Below are 23,736 nucleotides of genomic sequence, written 5' to 3'. Positions count from 1 at the left end.
TGGGGTTGAAAGTTAGATGTTAAAAGATTTTGTACGATTAAGATTAGGGTTGTTATAAAAATTGTAATAGTGTAATAATTTCTTAATTCGATTTGTATAAAATCTCATCTAAGGCCCTTTGTTTATTTTATGAAAAGAGTAGGTACAGGAGTAATTTGCTTAATTTTATTTGTATAAAACCTGAATTAAAGCAATTTTGTGCTTGATTAATTTTTTGAAAAAGAGGGTGTAGCAATTTTTATAATTTTATTTGTATAAAAGCTTTACAAAGGCAATTGTTTGCTTGATTATTTAATGAAAAGAAGAGGTGGATTGGTGAATAAATTTTAGGAGGGGCGTGGCTAACAAAAAGTTTGAAAACCACTATTCCAGGAAAGATGTAATTTGCACCCAGAGTAGGAAGAATCCAGCTCCACTGATGGGTTTGATTGTCGTGAACACGTGCCTCTCTAGAAAAAGCTGAGCGAGAAAAGTGGTGATTATATCAGCCGCGTTCCGGATACTTAAAGGAGAAAAAAAAAACCCACCAAAGGTCAACACTAGAATAGTGAACTTACCCATCAATTCTGCCCTTACAAGTCCTAGCACCGCCCACTACCAGTCACGAGAAAGAATTTCCGGAAGTTATATTATTGCCCACACTAAACATGGCTTTACAAATTAATGGCTACAGACGAGAGTGAGGCTAAATAAAAAGATGGCGGAAGTGACGTCAATCGGCGCGCCGAGAGGTTAGGAGGGCCGGGTAGGTTCGGGTCGCCGTGGCGGGCGCAAAGACTGTCTCTGGCCGACCTCCGGTTCCACCGGCCGCGACGGTGGCCACAGCGACTCAAGGTATTCTTCCTTTTGATTTTCCCTTTCCTGGAGAGTCAGGGGTTGGGAAAAAGCTAGTAGATTGGCATGAGTGGGGGCGGCCAAGGCGACGGCTGCCGTGTAGCGCGCTGACTGCTTTTAGGAAAGGGGGGATGGGAGGAGGGTTGGCGGGCGCGCGGGAGGCGGCTGGGGGCGCGGGCTGGGGGGTGGGAGGGGGACGCTGCTGGAACGACCGGCGTGGGGCGCGAGGTACTCGGCAGGTCTCGCGGCCGCAGCGCAGTAGGCCCTTGATGCAGCAGCCGCTAGCGGTTCGATCCACTCCCCAGTTCCCCAGCCCGGTGCTTTGTCGGGGTTTGTGCTGTTCCCCGGTAATTCTCTCCAAAGCTGGAGAAAAATCCCGAGGAAAGATTGCACACGTGCAGGTGACGGGTGGAAGAGGCGCCGCCGCCGCCACTGCTGGCTTGCTTGGGGGGTAATCTCTATAAAGTGCGAGGCTTAACTTGGATCCCAGTGCTGCCTCTGACTAAGGGCGCTTCGTAACCTTGGATCAGTCTCAGTGCCCCCGGCAGCTCTCCTAAACTTGCTGGTTATCTGGAGGAGATTGTTTTGAATTGATGGAGCGAGTATTTTCTTAAACCAATGAAATCACTGGATCAATCCACAAAGCACTTAAGTGATTTCCTCGATGTTTGGAACTGTGATAAACTTGGGGAGGAGAAAGAAAGATGGAAAACAGCCCCGCCTTCCAAAAACAACCCAATGGGGAAGACCACACCGTTATGAGAGAAAGTAGGTTCGAGATTACTTAGTAGCAGCTGGGAAGACTGAGAAGGGCGGCGTGTGAAAGGCGGTGCTTGAGCTGACTGTTCCCCCTCTCCCCCCCCAAGGTGAGGAAGAGCATTTCTATTATAGAGGATTGCTAGTGCAATTGCACAGAAGGAGATAGAGCATCCTGTATAAGGAACAGCAAGGAGGCTTTTGTAGCTGGTCTATGCAGGAGCAAAATGTTTAAGTAGACTGGAAAGATAATTGGGAATAGGTTGTGAAGAGCTTTATATTTCATCCTAGTGGTAATAGTCACTGGTTTGGAAACTGACTTGATTCCTGTGGCTCCTCGGATATAGGAGTAAACCTGGAATCTGAAAGACCTAAATTCAAACATGGCCTACGGGCACTAGTTCTGTCAGTTAATCTCCGAAATAACTTCACTTCGGTAGCTTTACCCAAGAAAACCCCATGGAGAGTACTGGTGTATTATGGTCCATGGGATCTTGGCAGACATGATTTAACAACATGGTGACACCTGGGCTTTTAGGATGATCACTTTGGCAGTTGTGTGGAGAATGGGGAGATAATTGAGACATTCCAATTAGAAGCCTAGTGTAATCCATCCAAGAGGGTGGTAACTTTGTTAGTTGAGAGAAGAGGACATGTAGAAGAGATAATATGAAGATAAAAAAGACAAGATTTGGGAGGTAATTACATATGTGGGGTTGGGTGACTAAAAACTGAAAGAGGTTGGTGTGACTGGTGTCCTTCATAGTAACAGGAAAGCTCAGAGGAGAGATTAGTTAGTGGGGGTAAAGAAAAGTTCCGATTTGGAGTTTCTGAGTTTGAGATGCTGTGAGATAGCCAATTTGAAATGTCCAGTAAATATTTCTTGAAGCTAGAGGAGCTAAGACAAAGACTAGGGTTGAGCAAGTTTAGATCTGAGAATCTTCTACAATAAAGATAATTGTGGAAACTGAGGAGATTAGCAAGTGATTGAACAAAGTAAAAGGTGTTCCTCTAGCCTTTGTCTTTATTCCCTCTAAAAAATTGGCCTACCTCAGAGGAGCTTGGGATTATCCTAGATCCTATCCAACCTTTTCTGCTTGTCCAAACTAACTCTCTAGAATGCCAAAGTGTACATATATCAACATTGATTTTCAGACTGGAGCAGAAATCTGAGGTTCCCTGTTGTGGAAATTCTCAACATTAGCATCCTGATGGAGAGATTTCTTTGAAATACTGTAAATTTAGGACGGGATTGCCACTTCCAAAATCTCTATGCCACTGTGATAGTCCAAGTTGAAACACTACTTAAATTTCTCTGTGGTTGAGTGATTGTTCTTTAGCACATGGTAAGTACTTAATTTAATATTGACTGATGGACTAAGCTTGCTTGAGTTGAATCATTCTCACTTCCGAGAAGAGTATAAAGCTGATGCTAAATGTTAACTATTTCTTAAATTGAGCTGCTTTCCCATTAAGAAATCTTTGGTCATCAAGAACTGCTAATAAGAAAAATTAATTTAAAATGTTTGTTTATTTTTCACATATTCAATTCTATTATATCAGATATCTACTATATGAAAAATACTATGCTAGGGATACAGTAGGCAGTTAGGTGATTCAGTAGAATAGAGTACTGGGGCTGGAATCAGAAATCAGTTCTTCTTCAGTCATTTAGTACTTCATGACCCCATGGCCCTACATGAACTCTACAAGCCCTCTTGTCCTCCACTATCTATTGAAGTCTGTTCAAGTTTGTGTTCGTTGTTTCCCTCTGTTGTTCCCATTTTCTTTTTCATCCAATATTTTCCAATATTGCCATCTTTTCCAATAAGTCCCATCTTATGTGACCAAAGTATTTAAGCTTTAGCTTCAAAATTTGACATTCCAATAAATAATCTGAATTAGTTTCTTGGTATTGACTAATTTTATCTTTTTGCTGTCCAAGGATACTCTCAAAAGTCTAATCCAGCATCACAGTGGAAAGCATTGATTTTGTGTTACTCAGCTTTCCTTCTAATCCAATTGTAATTATACATTGCTTCTAGTAAAACTATACAGACCTTTGTTGGCAAGGCAATGCCCTTGCTTTTTTAATATGCTATCCAGATATGGTGTAGCTTTCCTACTAAGGCACAAATGACTTTTAACTTCATGGCATTGACAGTGATCTTGAAGCCCAAGCATATAAAATCTACCACCATTTCTTCTCTCTCTGTTTGCCAGAAAATGATAGGAACAGTTGCCAAGATCTTAAGGTGTTTTTTGTTTTTTGTTTTTTTTTAAGCTTAAAACCCATTTTAATACTCTCCTCTCTCATTTTCATCAAGATTTCTTAATTCCTCTTCATTTTCATCTTGCATAGCTGAGATTTTCCCAGCACCCTTAATTGCAACTTTTGATTCATTCATATTGGCATTTTGCATGATCTACTTTGCATGTAAGTTAAATAAAGTGACTATATACAGCCCTGAGATAGTCCTTTTCCAATCTTAAACCAATTTGTTTTATATTCAGTTCTAACATTGCTTCTAGGTCTACATACAGGTCCTCAGGAGACAAGTAATATGATCTGATAAGCCCATCTTTTTGAGGACTTGCAACATTTTGTTGTGATCCGCATAGTCAAAGGTTTAATGTAATGAGTGAAGGAGAAGTAGGTGGTTTTTTGGAACTCCCTTGCTTTCTCTCCATAATCCAGCAAATGTTGGCAGTTTGATTTTTTTTTTTCTTCCTCTTCTAAAGCCAAATTGCTTGCTCTTCAGTTAATTCTCAGCTCACATATTGCTGCTGTCTAGCTTGCAGACTCTTAAGCATTACTTCTTCACTGGCATGTGAACTGAGTGCAGTTGTTGAGTGATTTGTATATTCATTGGAATTTTCCTTCTTTAGGATTGAAACATGAACTGGTTTTTTTTTTTTTTTTTTTTCCCCAATATAGTGGCCACTGTTGAGTTTCCAAATTTCCTTGCCTATTAATTTTGCTTAACAGCATTTTTTTTTTTTTTCAGTATTCTAAGTAGCTCAGCTGTAATCCATCAACTCCACTAGCCTTATTGTTAAGAATGCTTCTTAAGGCCCATTTTGACTTCTTTCTTTTGGATGTGTGACTAGATAAGTAACTACACCATTGTGATTATTAGAGATACTAAGACTTTCTTGTATAGTTACTTGGATGTATTTGCATATTCTTAACACTTCTTAAATCTTTTCTGCTTGTTAAGTTCCTACCATTTTTTGTTTTTTATCATGTTTTTTGGGGGGAGCATGTAACAGACACTAGCTTTATGATCCTGGACAAGTCACTTAACCTCTGTTTGCCTTTATCTACTGGAGAAGGAAATGGGCAAATCACTCCAGTATCTTTGCCAAGAAAAGTGTGATCCATGAGATCACAAAGGGTCAAACAGGACTGAACAACAAAAAGTGGTACAGCCAAGGTCTCCAGAATCTTTTGATTGAACACCATATCCAACCCCAAATAGCTCTCTTGAGTTCCAGTTCTGCATCATAAAGTGACTCTTAAACATCAGACATTGTATACCAGGATGTCCTCACAATACCTAAAGTTTGATCTGCCTGAAACTAAACTAATCTGTCTTCTCTTCCCCTAACCTTACCAGGCCTCCCAACTTTCTTATTTTGATGGGTAATACCATATTCTTAAACCTCGGCATGGAACCTCACTGAACCTAGCAGCTAAACTATTTCTCATCCCACGAATTCAGTAAGTTATCAAGTCCTGTTGAGTTTTTACCATTCCAATATCCCTTCTTTCCTCATCAGTCATACTGCTAACATTATTAATAGTTATTAACTATCCAGTATTGTAGTATAAGCTTAAAGTTAGGATTAGTAGTATACCAAGAAGTAACAATGTCAGCCTGTGTGCAGTAGTAAGCAAAATAAGTTGAAGCACTAGTGAAAGCATTTTTTTTTTAATCTTTTAAATTGCTCCAAAGGTTTTATAAATAACATAAAGTAATATTTTTGAAATCTTGATAGGTTGCCCTTTTTTGGAAACTTCGAAATATAGTGTAAACGTCCAGGTTATAATAGGTTAAGTTTTAGAGAGGGGGAGTCGCCTATATTTTTCAGATGAAAACACTGATTCCCAGAAAGTGTCAGTAACTTGTATGAGATAGTCAGGAGCAAAGCTGGGATCCAAGAACAGTACTTGCTACGATAAATTGTTGTGTTATTCTGTGATACTAGGAACTTGGAAATAGTTCCTGATTGATATTCTTGAAAGAAGAGTTTTTTTTTGTTTTTTTTTTTTTTGTTTGTTTGTTTTTAAGGTAATTCTGGTTAAGTGACTTGTTTAAAGTCACACAGCTAGGAAGTGTTAAGTGTCTGTGGTCAAATTTTTTTGAACTTAAGTCCTCCTTACTCCAGGTTTAGTGCTTTTATCTACTGAGCCATCTAGTTATCTCTGGAGTGCATTCTTTTAATTGAAGGGACTTCCAGTTGGTCCAAGGGCTGCCCTAAAATGGATGTTTTTTTCCTCTCAAGCAGGAGATATTTATGGACCTAAAGAGTTCTATAGTAACAAATTTAGCAAATCTTTCACCATGCTAAGGGGACAATTGAAGAGTTTATGGGCCATTATGAAAGCAAAAAGATCTTGGCATGCTTCTTAGAATCTTTTCTTTCTAAGCCCATGCCCAACTCTAGACTAGAAATGACTAGGCTACTCTTTTTCTGATTTTCACCTGACTTTCTAGATAGCTTATTTCCTAGCTTTCTTTAGTATATCCCTTGTTCCCCTTCACAGTGTATATTATAATCCTAAAACAAGTTGTAGCCTTTTTTCTAAAAGGTTAAAAAGAAACATAGTTAAATGTATAATTTTTAAATGGAAACAATCATAGTCATGAAGTCCTAGGTTCAAGGCTTTGCTAGATGATCACGGGCCAGTTACTTAACTTTTTTGTATCTCAGGCAACGAGTTGTTTATCTCTTGGTCAGAATAGGAGTTTGTTGTCAGGATGAATTCATAGTTTGGGACCAAAAAATACATATCTCATCTATATGTGTTTGTTTCATCAAAATCATATACCTCTGAAATAAGGGTCCTCAATTTGGGTCTAATAAAAAAAATTTTTTTAAGTATTTTCTTATAATCCTGTGGATTTTATTCTATTAATTGAAAAACATTCTGAAAAAGGATTCATAAACTTCATTAAATTGCCATAAGGTTCCAGAAAAGGCTTAATCCCTTGCTTTAAATTATAAATTAGCAAGCAGGAGCCATGTTTTGTTGTTGGTATCTAACAGAGCAACAAGTTCATAATGGATGCTCAGTATTGGAGGATTGGTAATACACATTGCCTGTAACCTGCCTTAGAATGCTATTTAAAAAATTATAGTGGTCACAACCTGCATGTGCCTTATTTGTCATGCCTAAGGCACATAAGTCACAGAGTTTGAATTTGGTTATATGAGTGACTTTCACACAGTAGATTCAAATGAACTATTGCTATGCAATATTAACATTGTCATAGATATGGCAAACTTGAAGATGTGAAAAGTGACATCTAACACTGTTGGGTGCAGAGGAATATATCGTTAATTGTTGGTATTTCTGAGGCATAACTTTAAGTTATTGTTTACTTCGAATTGTTTCTCCATTTAAACTCCAGATTTTTTCCCCCCCAAGAGACATCACATTTCCTTGAAGTGGATATAACCTAAAGAGTTTTGAAAGGAGCTAAGACATAAATACTTGTGATGCTTTGAAGGACAAACTGAAGCAAAAGGAGCGGAACTCTTTGGTTTGTCTAAGAAGGAAGTGAACATCATGGATCAAAACAACAGCTTGCCGCCTTATGCCCAGGGCTTGGCCTCTCCTCAGGTAATACAGCTGGACCATGGGTAGAAAGCTGCATTGTAAGGGACAGGTAAGAGGGAGGGAAGGGAGGTGGATTGTTGAAATATTGGCATGGATTTGCATTTCTTGTTTGAACCTTGTGTTGTAAACTGTTCGTTCAGACAACTCCACCAGATTTTGAATAGAAATTGTGAAAACTTTTGTCATAATCAGGATTTTATTTCAAAATAGTAAAAGGTTGTTTTTTTTTTTTTTTTTTTTTTTTTTGTTTGTAAAAGGAATATCTAATTTCTGGATAAATCCTAGAAGTTTACCAAATGATCATAGTCAGATTTTTAAAAGCTAGTGATAAATATACTTTTCTAATTTGGCCTTAAAACTATATGTTTAAAGATTCTAAACTCAGGTTTGTTTTTTTTTTTTTTTTTAATCTAGTAGTAAAAATTACTGTGCATCAACTCCAAATGGTGTGTTAATCAGGTTGTTCTGCATGCTGTACATGTTTATAAAACCTTAAGTAGAAAGTTAATAACATACAGAAATGCATGTACCCTGTTAGAGCTTTAGTATGTGGCTCCTTTTTTCCCCCCTCTGTTTCTAGTTTGTCTTGTTTCTACCAGTATTTTGGATGGCAGAAACTATTTTAACAGAAATATTCTGTCCTATAAAATAGGAATATTTCGTACTTTCTGACATAAATTGCAGGTAGGGAAGAGCTACAAATTTCTGACGTCTGCCAGTTATTAGTATTTGTGGTCTAGTAGAACACAGATAATTAGATGCTCTAAACTTTGAGCAGCCATTAACTAGTGTTTAATCTTGAGGAAATTGAGACTTATTTAACTGTAAAATTGGGGATTAAAATGCTGTTCATGACTAGCCTTGTTATTATTAGGGTGAAATAATCCACATGAGTATGACTTGAAAAGTTAGAAAGTATTTTAGAATTGCAGGATATTCATATCAATGATGGAAAATTATTGATTTACTTTTTTTTGTAAGGGGTTAGAGTAATTTTTTTAGGCATTTTTGAATAGAGAGCAATTATGGTAATTTTAAAGAGCATTCTCTTATTTGTTCTTGGTGTCTCAGAATTAGAAGGAATTTCAGAGCATAAATTCTTTATAACTACAACTGAAAATGCAGGCTATTAAAATGAGGACATTTTTCCCCCTATATTTTACTAATATTGAATGCCAGTCAAACCATATATCCTCAGCCAAATGCCTGCATAACTAATTTTACTTTTGTTCTCTTCAGGGTGCCATGACTCCTGGAATTCCTATCTTTAGCCCAATGATGCCCTATGGTACAGGACTGACTCCGCAGCCTGTCCAAAGCACAAGCAGTCTTTCTATTCTAGAAGAGCAGCAAAGGCAACAGCAGCAACAGCAGCAGCAGCAACAACAAGCTGCCCAACAGTCTGCATCTCAGCAAGCAACCCAGGGAACTTCTGGCCAAACCCCACAGCTCTTCCATTCACAGACTCTTACCACGGCACCTCTGCCGGGCACTACACCCTTGTATCCTTCCCCAATGACCCCTATGACTCCCATTACACCAGCCACACCTGCATCTGAAAGCTCTGGAATTGTACCACAGCTACAGTAAGTGTGTTTTTCTAGTATGTCTATTTCCTTCCTCTGAATTTATAGCGAAAGTATTTCTTTCATTTTAGAGGTAACCATAGTAATATCTTAAACTTGGCTTATTTTTACAAATCTAAAAGAAACCTTTGTAAATGATCTTTAGAAAACAGATTATCATTTTTCATATTTTAAGTGCTACTGCAAGGCTTTTTTCCCTCTCACTTCCTTTAATTTTGCACGGCATAGAAGGCACTAAATAATATTTGTTAAATTAAATTGAATGTTTGAACTTGAACTAATGAGAATCAAGAGGGCCCTTTGTTTACTCCCCTGAATAGTCAGTAATTAAAATTAGCCTACTTATTAGAGATTGCTTTAAATATTCTTACCTCCTCCAATACTCCTTTCACAGTTTTTCTCTTTGGTCTGAGGTAGCCCAGTAAAAAGCAGTTCTAAATAGAAGACAGAAACATAGAGCCCTAATCTATCACCTTTCACCAAGAGATGTTTATTTTAGAAAATAAATTTGGTCTTCCTTATTTACTTGTATTGTTCCACTTTTTGAACAAGTAGTCTGTTTTGTTCTCTTTTGTTTTCTTCATTCAGACTAAACTCATTGGGGATATTTTAGCAGGGCTCAGGAGTTTGGTGTTCTTATGCAACTGTTAATCCAAGTCCATTCTGTATGTTAGTACATTCTTGTGATTGATTATTAAATTATTCATATTTTCTCTTTAAATTGCTTATAGGAACATTGTATCCACAGTGAACCTTGGTTGTAAACTTGATCTAAAAACCATTGCACTTCGTGCCCGAAATGCTGAATACAATCCTAAGGTAAAAAGCTGCTTTAATACTCTCAAAAGTTAAAATTATATCAGAACACATCTTCAAAATAAAAGAATTCAAATGCAGTAAATCCAGAATTGAGCTTATGTCATATTTTCAAGTTTTCTTTAAATCTCCAAAATAAAGCCCAGAATACTCCTTTTTATATATAAAGTGATTGAGGCTTTGAACAAAAATATTTTTCTGTTTAATAGCAAAAGTCAACAACTTCAGAATTTTGTTATTAACTTAAATCACAGATTCACTGTAGCTTTAGGAGTATCTGCCGTGCCTTTGCTTAAAATGGGTAAGAGGATTGCTATATACTTAATAGTAGATATTGTAAAATATAATTTACAGATAAAACTCTTATAGATCATAAGTAATATTTTGAAAACTCAAAATTATTTTCTTTTTCTTAACTTACTTGCCTATCCAAAAAAACTCTTCTAGAGGCATAATTAAAATTTCCTTACCGTAAATGAAGATTGATACTAAATCAGTGGTAAACATGAAACTTTCTTCTTTCTGTCTTGCATTGATATATTTTAAAGTGAAATTGCACATATATAGATTACCAAAGTGGAGACTGCCATTCATTGCATACATTTATTAATGTCTTGAAAACAAATATTTTGAAAAAATTTAATAGAGACTCTGCTAGGCTCCCAGATATAAAAAGAAAGGCTCCATATATACCAAAATATCTGTAGCAGGACTTTTTCTTGTAGCAAAGATCTAAAAGCAGAATTTTAGTTGGAGAATTCCTAAACAAATTGTGCTGCCACATGAATGTAATGATGAATAAGGTGAACACAGAGAGGTATGGAAAGACTCACATGAAATATTGCAGAATAAAATAAGAAAACTATACATAATGACTACAACATTGTAAATGGTGGGGAACAGTACTAAACAATCAAAAAGTTGCAGAATTGCAGAGAATAAACTTGGCCCCAAAGAAAAGTTGTGAGAAGAAACCTCCCCCTACTATTTGTAAAGATTGGGGGGGGCAGTGTACCATGGGTATAGAACATTGTGTTTACCATAAGATTTTTTTTTTTTCAATGTATTGGTTTTTTTTTATTTTTCTCTTTTTTCTTTTAAATAATTCTTTGTTATAAAAGATGGGTATTTGGGAGGGACAGGGAGAGATTTAGGCAATGTTAAAAGACATTTTTAAAAATTAAATGAGACCTAAACAAAATATACACTGCACAAATGTGAAAAAATAAAAATGATAATATTCATATCACTAAAACACTCCAGCTAATTGTTGTTTAGCTGCAGGAAGGTCATTTAATTTAAAGTAAAACTTAAGAATCATTGGCATTTTGGTAGAGTGCTTTTTAAGTCAAGCTCTACATTGTTTAGAATTGCTGTTCAGTAACATTATTAAGAATTTTCTATGGTAACATTTTTAGCGTTTTGCTGCAGTCATCATGAGAATAAGAGAGCCAAGAACTACTGCCCTTATTTTCAGCTCTGGGAAGATGGTATGCACAGGGGCTAAAAGGTAAGAGCTACTATCACTTTCCTCATGGTGAACACTTGAGAAAAAGATCATAAACCCTGGGGTTTCAAAGCTTTTTAGGATGAATTAAATGTTTTCTTTGATGTTTTAAATATCATTCTATCAGTCAAATTAACTTCTAAACTCTAGGTCAGTGGTTCTCAAATTTTTCAGTCTCAGGACTCTTTTGTACTCTTAAAAATTATTGAGAATCCCAAAGGGTTTTGTGCCTTATATGGTTTATATCTACCAATATTTATCATATTTAGAATTAAAGTTGATAAATGCTTACAAATATTCATTTTAAAATAATAATAAACCAATTGCATATTAACATAAATGATATTTTTATGAAAGCTAATTTGTCCAAAAACTTTTTTAGTACAAAGAATGACATTGCTTTAATATCTCATTTAATAGAAGATACTTGGATTCTGCTATTTGCTGCTAGATTCATTCTCTTGATATTTTTTATTTTGGTTAAAGTATATTAAGAAAATCTGGGCTCAGAAAGAAATCTAGCTAAAAAAAGGAAGATTATTTTAAAAGAAAAAACTCTTAGTTTTATTATGAAAATTTTTGACCTGAATAGGTCTTGGGGCACAAACTACACTTTCAGAACTGCTTTAGGCAATAGCTACTTTTTTCTGATCATCATTGTCACAAATCTATGATCATTAATAGATAACTGTAAACAGTCCTTTTCTCCTTCATTTATATTTGGCAATAGTTACAATGTGAGTACTTGTGTTGGCCATTCTTTTTCCTAACAAGATCTGGCCATAACAAAATGTTTTCCTTTGCATGGTAGTATGTAAGAAAAAACAAAAAGGAAACTATTATTATGACATTTTGATTTTTGCTCTTACAGAAAATAAGGTGGAAAAAAAACTATACTATTTTTTACTTTCTGTAGTCTTTGTTTCCAAAGTAATTTTTTTTTTCCCCTGAGGCTGGGGTTAAGTAACTTTTCCAGGGTCACACAGCTAGGAAGTGTTAAGTGTCTGAGATCAGATTTGAACTCTGGGTCCTCCTGAATTCAAGGCTGGTGCTCTATCAACTGCGCCACCTACCTGCCCCCAATTTTTCTTTTTTTTTTTTTTAAACAATAATCCTCTGAGGCATGAAATAACAACCTAAATAGTAGGACTTCTTTGTTGGTGACTTTTTAAATTAATTTTTTAATAATATCTAACTAATATCATCATAACTTTCCATTGATTGCCTCCCATATAATAGTTAAGTATAGATAAGGAAGACAGAAAAAACACTTTGGTCATGTTTGAAAATGTATGGCCCCTTAGTAATGCTTTGTCTCTTACCTTTGTGCTGAGAGACAGAAAGACGCGTTACCAACTGTCTTCTGAAGTTGTGATTATTTATTAATATTGATCTTATTTTAGAATAGGAAACCACGTAAATATGCATTATGATGTTTATGATGTTCGATATTTCAGTTCCATAGATATTTTTTTCATTGCTCCACTGTCTTTTTTTTTTTTTTTTTTAACCTTGTAATGGTATAGTTTATGGAGTGCCAGACATGGAGTCAGAAAGATTCATTTTCACAAGTTTAAATCTGCCCTCTGATACTTGCTAATCGTGTGACTTGGGCCAAGTCACAACTCTGTTTGCGTTATTTTCCTCATCTGTAAAATGAGCTAGAGAAAGAAATGGTAAACCATTCCAGTATCTCTGTCAAGAAAATCCCTTCTAGGGTAATGAGGAGTCGGACATGACTAAACTAAGCAAAAATAAATATTTAAGCCTCTTATTATATATAGTACATAGAAGAGGAATGATATAAAATTTAAATAACAAACCCTTATTACCTTAATGTAAGTTACAGTTTAGTAGAGGGTATGATTAATAAATAAATTGCACTCCAACAAAGTGCATAAAAGTTCATAAAAGAAGTGCATTATGCTGTCTGAGATATAGAAAGTGAATAGTCATCAACTATGCAAATCAAGAAAGGTAGGATTTGAGTTGGGCTCTAAAGAATACATATAGTTTTCTAAGCAAAAGTAATTACCTGAGCGTTTCTTATGGAAAAAAACAAAACCAAAGACATATTGTGATATTCTTTTATTTTAGTCCATTTTATGGTAGAGTTCATCCCATTCACATTCACAGTTAAAATGACTAATTCATGGACTGGTAGGTGGGGCAGGGGCTAAAGCATCAGCCCTGAAGTCTGGAGGAGCTGAGTTCAAATCTGGTTTCAGACACTTAACACTTCCTAGCTATGTGACCCTGGGCAAGTCAATTAATCTCAATTGCCATAGCCAAAAAAAAAAAAAAAAAAAAAATTATTTCCCACCATCTTATTTTCCTCAAGTTATAATTTCTCTTTATTTTCCCCCCTTTCCTTCCTCCCTAGTGTTATTTGCATTGTTGATGAGACATTTAAATAGAGGTGCATATAGGAAATTTATATAGGTCTGGAAAGGCTGCTTGGTATCAAAAAAAGAGCATTAGAGTTGAAGTGTGTTAGAAGCAGATTTGAAATTTCTCTCCAACACTTAACCCAGCTATATGCCACAAGCAGATCTTTTCATTTTTCTGTAGCACTTTATCTGGAAAGTGGAGATAATACCACCAATGGTATTTTATCTCACAGAATTACTAAATTAGAATAGGATAGGTAATTGGTATAGGTGAACTTATTCTTCCTCCTTTCCTTTTCCTACCTTCCTTTCTTCCTAGAAATGTTTAGGTACAGTTAACAAATAATATCCTAAAAGAGCAGAACTGACCTCATTTTCTTTTTTTTTAAATAGTTTTATTTTTCAAAACATGTAAATATAGTTTTCAACATACACTCTTTTTTTAAAATTAATTTTATAATTATAAATTTTTTTTGACAGTATATATGCATGAGTAATTTTTTAATAACATTATCCCTTGTATTCATTTTTCCAAATTTTCCCCTCCCTCCCTTTACTCCCTCCCCTAGATGACAGGCAATCCCATACATTTTACATGTGTTACAGTATAACCTAGATACACTATATGTGTGTAAATCCAATTTTATTGTTGCATGTTAAGTATTGGATTCCGAAGGTATAAGTAACCTGGGGAGATAGACAGTAGTGCTAATATTTTACATTCAATTCCCACCCTTCCTTCTCTGGGTGTAGTTGTTTCTTCCATCATTGATCAGCTGGAAGTGAGTTGGATCTTCTTTATGTTAAAGATATCCACTTCCATCAGAATACATCTTCATACAGTATTGTTTTTGAAGTGTATAGTGATCTTCTGGTCCTGCTCATTTCACTCAGCATCAGTTCATGCAAGTCTCTCCAAGCCTTTCTGAATTCATCTTGCTGGTCATTTCCTACAGAGCAATAATATTCCATAACCTTCATATACCATAATTTACCAAGCCATTCTCCAATTGATGGACATCCATTCATCTTCCATCAACATACACTCTTGCAAAACCTTGTGTTCCAAATTTTTCTCCTTCCCTTTCCCATTTCCCCCCTTCCCTAAATAGCAAGTAATCCGATATGTTAAACATAAGTTGCAATTTTTCTAAACATTTCCATATTTATCATGCTGTACAAGAGAAATCAGATCAAAAGGGAGAGGGGAGGAATGAGAAATAAAAAAACAATAACAAAAAAGGTGAAAATATGTTGTGATCCATATTCCATCCCCATAGTCTTCTCTCTGGATGCAGATCTCTCTCTCCCAAGTCCATTAAAATTATCTTGAGTCACTTCATTGTGGAAAAAAGCCAAATTCATCACAGTGATCATGACATAATCTTATTGTTGCTATGTACAATGTTTTCTTGGTTCTGCTTACTTCACTTAGTATCAGTTCATATTATTCTCTCTAGGCTTTTCTAAAATCATCCTGCTGATTGTTTCTTGTAGAACAATAATATTCCATTATATTCATATGCTGTAATTTATTCAACCATTCCCCAACTGATGGGGAATCGACTCAGTTAACAGTTCATTACCACTACAAAAAGGGCTTCTATAAACATTTTTTTGAATATTCCCTTTTTTTAATGACTTCCTTGAAATATAGACCCTACTGGATCAAAGGGTATACACAGAAACTGACCTCATTTTCATACTTTTGTTAAGGGCCAAAGTTTAAGGCAAATTTTCTAACATGATAATATTAAAAAACAGTTAAAATTTGCTTTTATCATAAATTTAAATAGTTTGTCTTTTCCTGTTGATGGTATGTTGCCAAATAAGACATTTTTATCTCTTTTATAGTACATTTTTGCCTGATATCATCTTTTGATTATTTGGGGCTAGAAATAATTTTGTGTGGTTTTTTTTCCCTCCTCAGTGAAGAACAGTCCAGGTTAGCAGCCAGAAAATATGCCAGAGTTGTACAAAAATTGGGCTTTCCAGCCAAGTTCTTAGATTTTAAGATTCAAAATATGGTGGGCAGCTGCGATGTCAAGTTTCCCATAAGATTAGAAGGGCTGGTACTGACACATCAACAATTTAGCAGGTAAGGAGAAAAATATAAAGGATTTGTGTTGAAATCTGTGCTTCCAAAATAAATTTAATACCTGTAATTGTATTCAAAATTTTAAGTTGCTTATTTGCTGCCTGGGCTATTTATAAATCTTCCATCCTCACCAGGTAATTTTCCAACTTTTAGTCTGCTTCCTCAAATCAGAATTCCCTTTTATTGGAATCTATTTGATTTCACCATTATAGTTTTTGCCATATCATTTTTTCTAATATTTAAAAAAAAAAAAATTTGTAGATTAGGAATGGGGAGGGGAGCCCTAAAGGGGACCAAGTCTTTGCCATTTGTATGTTTGATAATATTTGTTGCCTATAGCAGAAACAGTTTTTAGGAAAGTTGTATCTGATCAGTATATCAGATAAGTAGGTGATATTCAGTGTACCAACATTTGCACTGAAATGAGAAACCTTCCTATTATTAAAAGCAGACTTCTATAAAGCAATTTATACACTTACCCCCACCTTCTCCCATAGAAAGTAAGCAATAAGTTAAACATGTGCAATTCTTCTAATATTTGTCATGCTGCAGAAGAAAAATCTGATCAGAAGGTGAAAGAAAAAAAGGAGAAAACAACCAACCAAAAAAAAAGTGAAAATACTTTGCTTTGATCCACAATCAGTCCCCATAGTTCTCTCTCTGGATGTGGATGGCTCTTTCCATCGAAAATCTGTTAGAATTACCTTGAATCACCTCATTGTTGAAAGAGCCAAATTCATCACAGTTAATCCTCAGCATACTCTTGTTGCTGTGTACTCTTGATTCTACTCACTTCACTTAGTTTCAGTTCATGGAACTCTTATCAGCCTTTTCTGAAATCAGCCTGCTCATTTCTTATAGAACAATAATATTCCATTACATTTGTATAATAACTTATTCAGCTATTCTCCATCTGATGAGTATATACTCAATTTCTAGTTCTCTATCACAACAAAATAGCTGCTACATATATTTTTTATGCTCACAGATTTTTGAAAAATAGAAATTTCACAGATCTGGGAAAATTATAAAGGCATTTGCAAATAAGTGAATTTAACAATAATACTCAAAAAATTTAAGTGTAAATGTTAGAATTAGGCCTTAAAAATACTGGCTAATTAGGGGAATTACATATAATTATTAAACTTTTTTTTTTTTTTTTTTTTTTTTTCCATTTTCCTTCAGTTATGAGCCAGAGTTATTTCCTGGACTAATCTACAGAATGATCAAGCCCAGAATTGTCCTCCTTATTTTTGTTTCGGGAAAAGTTGTATTAACTGGTAAGTTATAAGGTATTTGGCATGTTAGAGTTTTAATGGTTAGCCAAATTGCTCAATGATTAATATTAAAAATAGTTATTGATGTGTTAAAATAACTTTGTATCTTAAAAATCTACTTGAGCATAAAAAAGTTTTAAGTATTTTGTTTTGGCAGATGTTATTTTGAAGTTTTGATGCCCTTTCTTTTAAAAATCATTAGTCATTTACAGCTATGTCCTTTTCCTCCTCTTATCCTCAGCAGTTTCTCTTTAACAAAGGTGAGAGAAGCCTTAAGCAAAACCATTCGATTTGTTGATCTGAGTGATAGCATCGTCCCCATAGTTATAATCTTTCACTCCTACAAAGAAGAGAATGAGGAACATTTCCTCATTTCTTCTCTAAGGCCAAAATTATTGACAGTATTTTTGTCATAATCCGATAAGCAAAACTTTTCATAAATTACCACCCTGCTTTCTAGCATTAGTTCATATTTACTCCTCTGTGTTGTCTTCCTGCTTCAGTCATTCCTTAGACATGTTGGTCTTCCTCACCTTGGCTCATGGAATTTTTCCTTTCTGTCTTTTGCATTCTCTACAGCACAGGTCCTTAACCTTTTCATAACACAGCCCCTTTAGCAATCTAGTAAAGCCAGTGGAACCTTTCTCAGAATAATGTTTTTAAATGCTTAAAGTAAAATACATAGTGTTAGAAAGAAAAGCTATTATATTGAACTATAGTTATCACAATTAAAATAAAAAAGTTTATGGATCCTAAGTGTAGTATTCCTGCTCCAAAGCCCAACTCACATGCCACCTTGTCCATGAAGCTTTTCCCTGGTGTTCTTCCCTCCCTGCATAGTTTTTTATTTCTGTCTCTGTTGCATTTATCACAGATTGTGTGTTCATAAACGTTTATTAGGTGCCTACCATGTGACAGGCATTGTACTGAGCAGTAGGGATACAAATAGGACAAAGATAATCCCTGCTCTCAAGGAACTCACAGTCTAATGGTGGGATACAGTACAAAAAAGGAAGCTGAAAAATGATGGGAAGGTACCCAATGGATAGTGAAATAAGAAAGTCCAAAATAAGTGTAGGGCATGTGCATAAGCATCTGTGTCTATGTCTATGTGAGACTGAGACTTTTAGAATTATGGGGGAGAGGGTTGTCCCCAGGTTAGACTGTGGGTTCTGTGAGGACAGTACCTAATCACCCCTAATACATTGTCCAGGGGGCAGTTACATGGTGTGGTGGATAAAGCACCAGCCCTGAAGTCAGGAGGACCTGAGTTCAAAAATGGCCTCAGACACCTAACACTGCCTAGCTGTGTGTCCCTGGGCAAGTCACTTAACCCCAATTGCCTGAGCAAAATAATGAATGAATGAATGGATAGAATGTTTACAGGATGTATTTTAAACAACTCTCTTTTATCACAATCCCTTAGGTGCTAAGGTCAGAGCAGAAATCTATGAAGCATTTGAAAACATCTATCCTATTCTAAAAGGATTCAGGAAAACAACGTAACTTTTCTCACATTTGTATTTTTTTTACAAGTTGTCTTGGTACATTACATGGTGTTATTGTATACGGCACAGAAGTGAGATGAACTTTCAGTTGCAAAGTGCAACACTAAGATACTTTTCTAGTGCCTGTTTCCCGGCACTGCTGAAGAAACTGTATTATTTCCTACAAAGAACATCTATGCGGCGTTACTGTGAGTTGCTTTTATGGGGCTGTTTTGGAGCAGCACTGTCCATTTTATTTATGTTTAGATTTAAAACACTTTTATCCTCAATTGTAATTCACAAGTCAGTTTAAAAGAAAAAACTATGTTACTAAGTGTTAAAAACTACTTCCACTGTTGGGGGGTTTTGTTTTAAACTTTCACCCATAAATCATAATTTTTATATTTCTACCATAAAATGAAACCTTTTTAAAAGTGTTTATTTCTGATTTATAACTTAAAAGGGTTTTGTTTTTGTTTTGTGCCACACATTCCCTCTTTCCAGTGTTGCAGGACAAAATAGATGTATTAATAGAGAGAAAGCTTGGCTGTACATATTCTTCTTTTGAGACCAGAACTGTCATATTTCCTCAGAGCGCTCTGTACAATAAATGCTGTTTATACAAGTGTGAGAAATTGTTTTAATGTTATCTCATAAGGCTTAGGTGTTCATATTACAAAAAGACTGATTCAGCATCTGATATCTCTTCATATGTACTAAATCTAAGGAAAAGGGGGTTCCACCTAATCCTAATTGAGCAAAAATGTTTTTTGCAATGTATTTAACAAATAGTTTATCAACTTCAATAGCATGACTACACTAAGAAAATAATTTAGGATATTTCCACTAATATAGCCACAATAAGTATCCCCAATTAATAATTTGTGAACCTTTTATTGTTGAATAAGTAAGTCTGGGCCAGAAAGCCTGTTAAAGTCACAGAGGAAGAAATGAAGCCCTGAGAAACAAAGGGATTTTCCCCAAGGTCACAGCTACACATGGAAGATGTTCAGTTTGACAAGCATTTTACATTGTCCAGTTTTATTTGTACATTATGAACATAGGTTTTTAAAACTTTTAAAAACTACTTGCTGAATGAACTAATGAAGTTACTCTAAAGTGGAGCCCTCACATAGACTGAATGAATAATGAAATTTATGGTTGTTAATACTACTTATTAAATAATAAGAATTCTTTTATGATAATAGGAAGTAATAAGTGGAAGTTCAGAGAACAGTAGGAAATGAGTATCTTTCTGTGGTTACAGCTAGGGCAAAAGGACATTTATCACCAAAACAAATAGATTTGTTCTGTATTGGTAGATATGCCTAAAAGCCTGCTTGTAAGACAGAGCAGGAAGAGGAACTCTTAGGATAATCAAGGGCCTCCCTGAAAACAGGCCTAACGCCAAGGTTTTTCTTTAGATGCCCACTAACGAGATTGTATAAGCTGCCTGAGGACTCCCTTCTGCCTGAAACATGCTTATCTCCCAGATTTAAGTACAAATGGTTGACAGTTGGCTTGAGGCAATAAAAATGCCTTTGTTTATTTACCATAGTATTCTGAAAGTTAGGCTGAAGCTGGGAAAGGTGTTGGATGGACCCAGAGTCTATAATCTATAATGAGCCTAGTTCAGTAAGGGACCATCTAGTATTATTTATTATTGCTTAACATTATAGTAAGTGAATGTTCTTTTAATTATATTTCAGTCTTCATTAATTCACACAAATCTACCCTAAGTTTCACTGAATTTATTTGTGATTTCTTACATGATATTTTATTATAGCCAATTGTATTCATTCATCTGTTCAGTTGTTTCTTTTTGGTTTTAGTTTATTTGCTACCTTAAAGAATAAAGAATGCTAGGAGTCAAAGTAATTAGCAAGTATAGGAAAGTTGTCTTCAGCCCCAACCACCTTTGCTGGTTTTTTGTTTTGTTTTGTTTTGGTTTGGTTTTTTGTTTTTGCCCGACAGGTGATTTTATTAGTGAGCAAGCAAAGATCAGTACCTAGTCAGTAACCAAGCATCTCCTATACCTTCCTTTGTGTTCCCTGTAAACTTGTTTCATTCTAAATCAACAGTGAAATCTAGTTCCCAACCCAGTAACAACCTTTTTGGCCAATTTTTTTGGCTCTGTGGTTAAAGTGGAGTTAGAATACTCGGCTTCCCACCACCACTCCCAAGTTCCCCCCTTTGCTCCATTATTCAGTAACCTCTCCTTGGGATATACACCACCCCCCCCAAAAAAAAAAAACTCATTCAACAATGGAAGGTTCACAAATTATTCTTTGGGAGTACTTATTGTGGTTGGATTAGTGGAAGTACCCTAAATTATTTTCTTAGCAGTCATTCAGTTGAAATTGATTAATCATTTGTCAAATACATTGCAAAAGAAATTTTTGCTCAAGCAGTTAGCTTAAAGGGCTGAAACTCTGAGCAGATGCACTCAGACAACCAAGCACTTAAGGCTAATTACCAGTTGGACAATACTCTGTTGACATATGCTTCGAGAATGGCTCTGCCCAGTATACTGTGCTGGCTTGATCTGTTGGTATATACAGAGAATTGTAAGAGGCATGTGGAGGGTGGAATAAGAGAAGCCAGAGTTACTTTTTGGCAGTGAGGAGAGAGAAGGTGTGGAGATTCCTGTGTCCATTTCCCCTGACTGCTACCCCAAAAGACCAAGAATAAAGATCAAGGACTTTTGCCTATCCTGAGTCTGGCTGATTCTAAGGTATCCAGGGTGCTAACTTGGTCTTCACAAGTTAGGATTAGGTGGAATCCCTTTTCCTTAGATTTAGTATACATATAAGCTGTTATTAATAGACTTATGTCATTCCCTTTCTTTCCTCATTGAATTCCGTACCTGGATCACAGTTTTTTCCTCAATTACTCTAACAGTGCCCTACTGATTGGATTCAACACCTTAACCAAACAATTTCTCAATCTACTCATTTCTCTATAACCTACTCCTCCACTTTACCTCAGATTCATTTAAAAATAGTTATCTATGCTTGTTATCATCCACAAAGGCAATCTACCTCCACATTCAAGAGTTCAGAGATTCCCTCGTCCAACCGTAATCTATTGGCTCTTCTTCCTTCCTTCATGAAACCTTATTTTTCATCTATATTGCAACTTCCAATCCCTCAAGCTGTTTTTTCCCAAGCTTTCTCCTCTGCACTAATCACATACTCATTTCCCCTCCATCTTGAACCAGTTAAACTATACAGTCTTCAGTAGGACCCCTTTAGCATATCACCAATTGTGCTCTGCCAACTTCAGCCTTGGATCCTATCTGCTGCCTTCATCCCAGGTACATGCTGCTAATAGTAAATGAAGAAATGCAACCATTCTGGATTCACTATACTGTATTATTTGCTACCTTAAAGAATGCTAGCAATCGAGGTAATTTAATATTCACTGTATATTATACAGCTTAAACTAGGCTCTCTCACTGCCACCATGCGTTCCTTAGGCACTTATAAATTCACTTCCACTCTTCATAGTGGTTCCCCTTTCTCAATTTCCCATTCCAGAAGGATGGCTGCCCCTACCCCCACCAACCCTCTCAGCTGAGATATTTTAAAGAGTCCATTTGCTGTGAGCTCCCTCTTCACAAAAGTAGCATTACTAAGGCCCACCCTCAATCGGGTCTGCAAAAGCAAGTTCATTCCATCTGTCTCCAATAGATTACCCTGTCAAATCCTCTTGGTTATTTTTAACCTCTCTGTCTACTAATTCCTTCCCTTTTGGCTATAAGCCAGTCCGTGTCTTCCCCCAACCTCAAAGAATGCTCATTTGATCTTAACCGTACCCAATATCATCCCCTTTCTTTTTTGTCCTTCCATGGCCAACCTCTTTGAGAAGGCATTCTTCAAAAGGCCTCCACTTTCTCTCACTCACTTAGCTCCTTACATGGTCCAACTACTGAGTTTATTGTTCCACCAAAACTCTTCCCCAAAAGTACCAATTATCATTTTTTTTTAATCTTATTGATGAACTGTTTCTTATATATCAGTTATCCCAATTTTTCCTTCTCTCAGAGAGCCATTCCTTATAAGTTTTCTTAGGAAGAGGAAAAAATCCAAAAGCATGCAATGTATGTATAACCCTTGTAGCTTTTCCACCTCCAGAAAGAGTGAGTTTGGAGTATGTTCTCACACTTCTTTGTGTCTGCTTGATCTTTATATTTTTAATTTTTTGGTGTCATTGTTTCCATTTCCATTGTCATAGTCATTGTGTGTTTTTTCTTGGTTCTGCTTGCTTCCTTCATCAGTTTATATAGCTTTATCCATGCTTCTGTGTTCACACAAATAATTTTTTTTAAATAGCTTTTTATTTACAAAACATATGCATGGGTAATTTTATAGTATTGACAATTGCCAAACTTTTTGTTCCAGTTTTTCCTCTCCTTCCCTCCCACCCCTTTTCCCAGATGGCAGGTTGACCAATACATGTTAAATATGTTAAAGTATAAATTAAATACAATATATATATACATGTCCAAACAGTTGTTTTGCTGCACAAAAAGAATTGGACTTTGAAATAGTGTACAATTAGCCTGTGAAGGAAATCCAAAATGCAGGCAGATAAAATTAGAGGGATTGGGAATTCTATGTAGTGGTTTGTCATCTCCCAGAATTCTTTTGCTGGGTGTAACTGGTTCAGTTCTTTACTGCTCTATTGGAACTGAGTTGGTTCATCTCATTATTGAAAATGGCCACATTGATCATCATATAGTATTGTTGTTAAAGTATACAATGATCTCCTGGTCCTACTCATTTCACTCAGCATCAGTCAATATAAGTCTCTCCAGGCCTTTCTGAAATCATACTGTTGGTCATTTTTTACAGAACAATAATAATATTCCATAATATTCATATACCATAATTCAGCCATTCTCCAATTGATGGGCATCTATTCAATTTCCAGTTTCTAGCCACTACAAAAAGAACTGCTACAAACATTTCTGCACATGAGGGTCCCTTTCTCTTCTTTAAGATCTCTTTGGTAAATAACCCCTTCTGGATCAAAGTTTCCATTGTTTGATAATTTTTGAGCATAGTTCCAAATTGCTTTCCAGAATGGTTGGATCTGTTCACAATTCCACCAACAATGTATCCGTATCCCAATT

At 35.7% G+C, this 23,736-nt stretch overlaps 1 protein-coding gene across 10 annotated transcripts; it reads left to right on the top strand.

The window, feature by feature from the left end:
• Positions 1-718: 718 nt before the first annotated feature.
• On the top strand, positions 719-19,234 carry TBP (TATA-box binding protein). 10 transcript variants are annotated; one of them, XM_074309265.1, is made up of 10 exons: positions 726-834; positions 2,746-2,936; positions 5,211-5,314; positions 7,230-7,441; positions 8,678-9,024; positions 9,756-9,843; positions 11,259-11,350; positions 15,668-15,835; positions 17,021-17,115; positions 18,539-19,234. In XM_074309265.1, the coding sequence occupies exons 4-10, from the start codon at positions 7,388-7,390 to the stop codon at positions 18,616-18,618; spliced, it is 924 nt and encodes a 307-aa protein (XP_074165366.1). In that variant the 5' UTR covers positions 726-834; positions 2,746-2,936; positions 5,211-5,314; positions 7,230-7,387; the 3' UTR covers positions 18,619-19,234. The 10 variants fall into 10 exon arrangements, with proteins under 10 accessions (XP_074165363.1, XP_074165364.1, XP_074165366.1 ...); XM_074309272.1 differs by having other exon boundaries at positions 743-834; positions 7,247-7,441; XM_074309266.1 differs by lacking the exon at positions 726-834 and adding an exon at positions 2,185-2,288.
• Positions 19,235-23,736: the final 4,502 nt, after the last annotated feature.

The sequence above is a fragment of the Sminthopsis crassicaudata genome, chromosome 4 (assembly GCF_048593235.1).
Source record: "Sminthopsis crassicaudata isolate SCR6 chromosome 4, ASM4859323v1, whole genome shotgun sequence".
NCBI lineage: Eukaryota > Metazoa > Chordata > Mammalia > Dasyuromorphia > Dasyuridae > Sminthopsis > Sminthopsis crassicaudata.
This window is presented reverse-complemented; position numbering and strand designations above follow the sequence as displayed.

Coding starts and splice junctions, on each gene's coding strand:
- TBP (XM_074309262.1), top strand. CDS start 7,388: ATGGATCAAAACAACAGCTTGCCGCCTTATGCCCAGGGCTTGGCCTCT. Junction 7,442..8,677: donor AGGGCTTGGCCTCTCCTCAG/GTAATACAGCTG, acceptor TGTTCTCTTCAG/GGTGCCATGACTCCTGGAAT. Junction 9,844..11,258: donor ATGCTGAATACAATCCTAAG/GTAAAAAGCTGC, acceptor TAACATTTTTAG/CGTTTTGCTGCAGTCATCAT.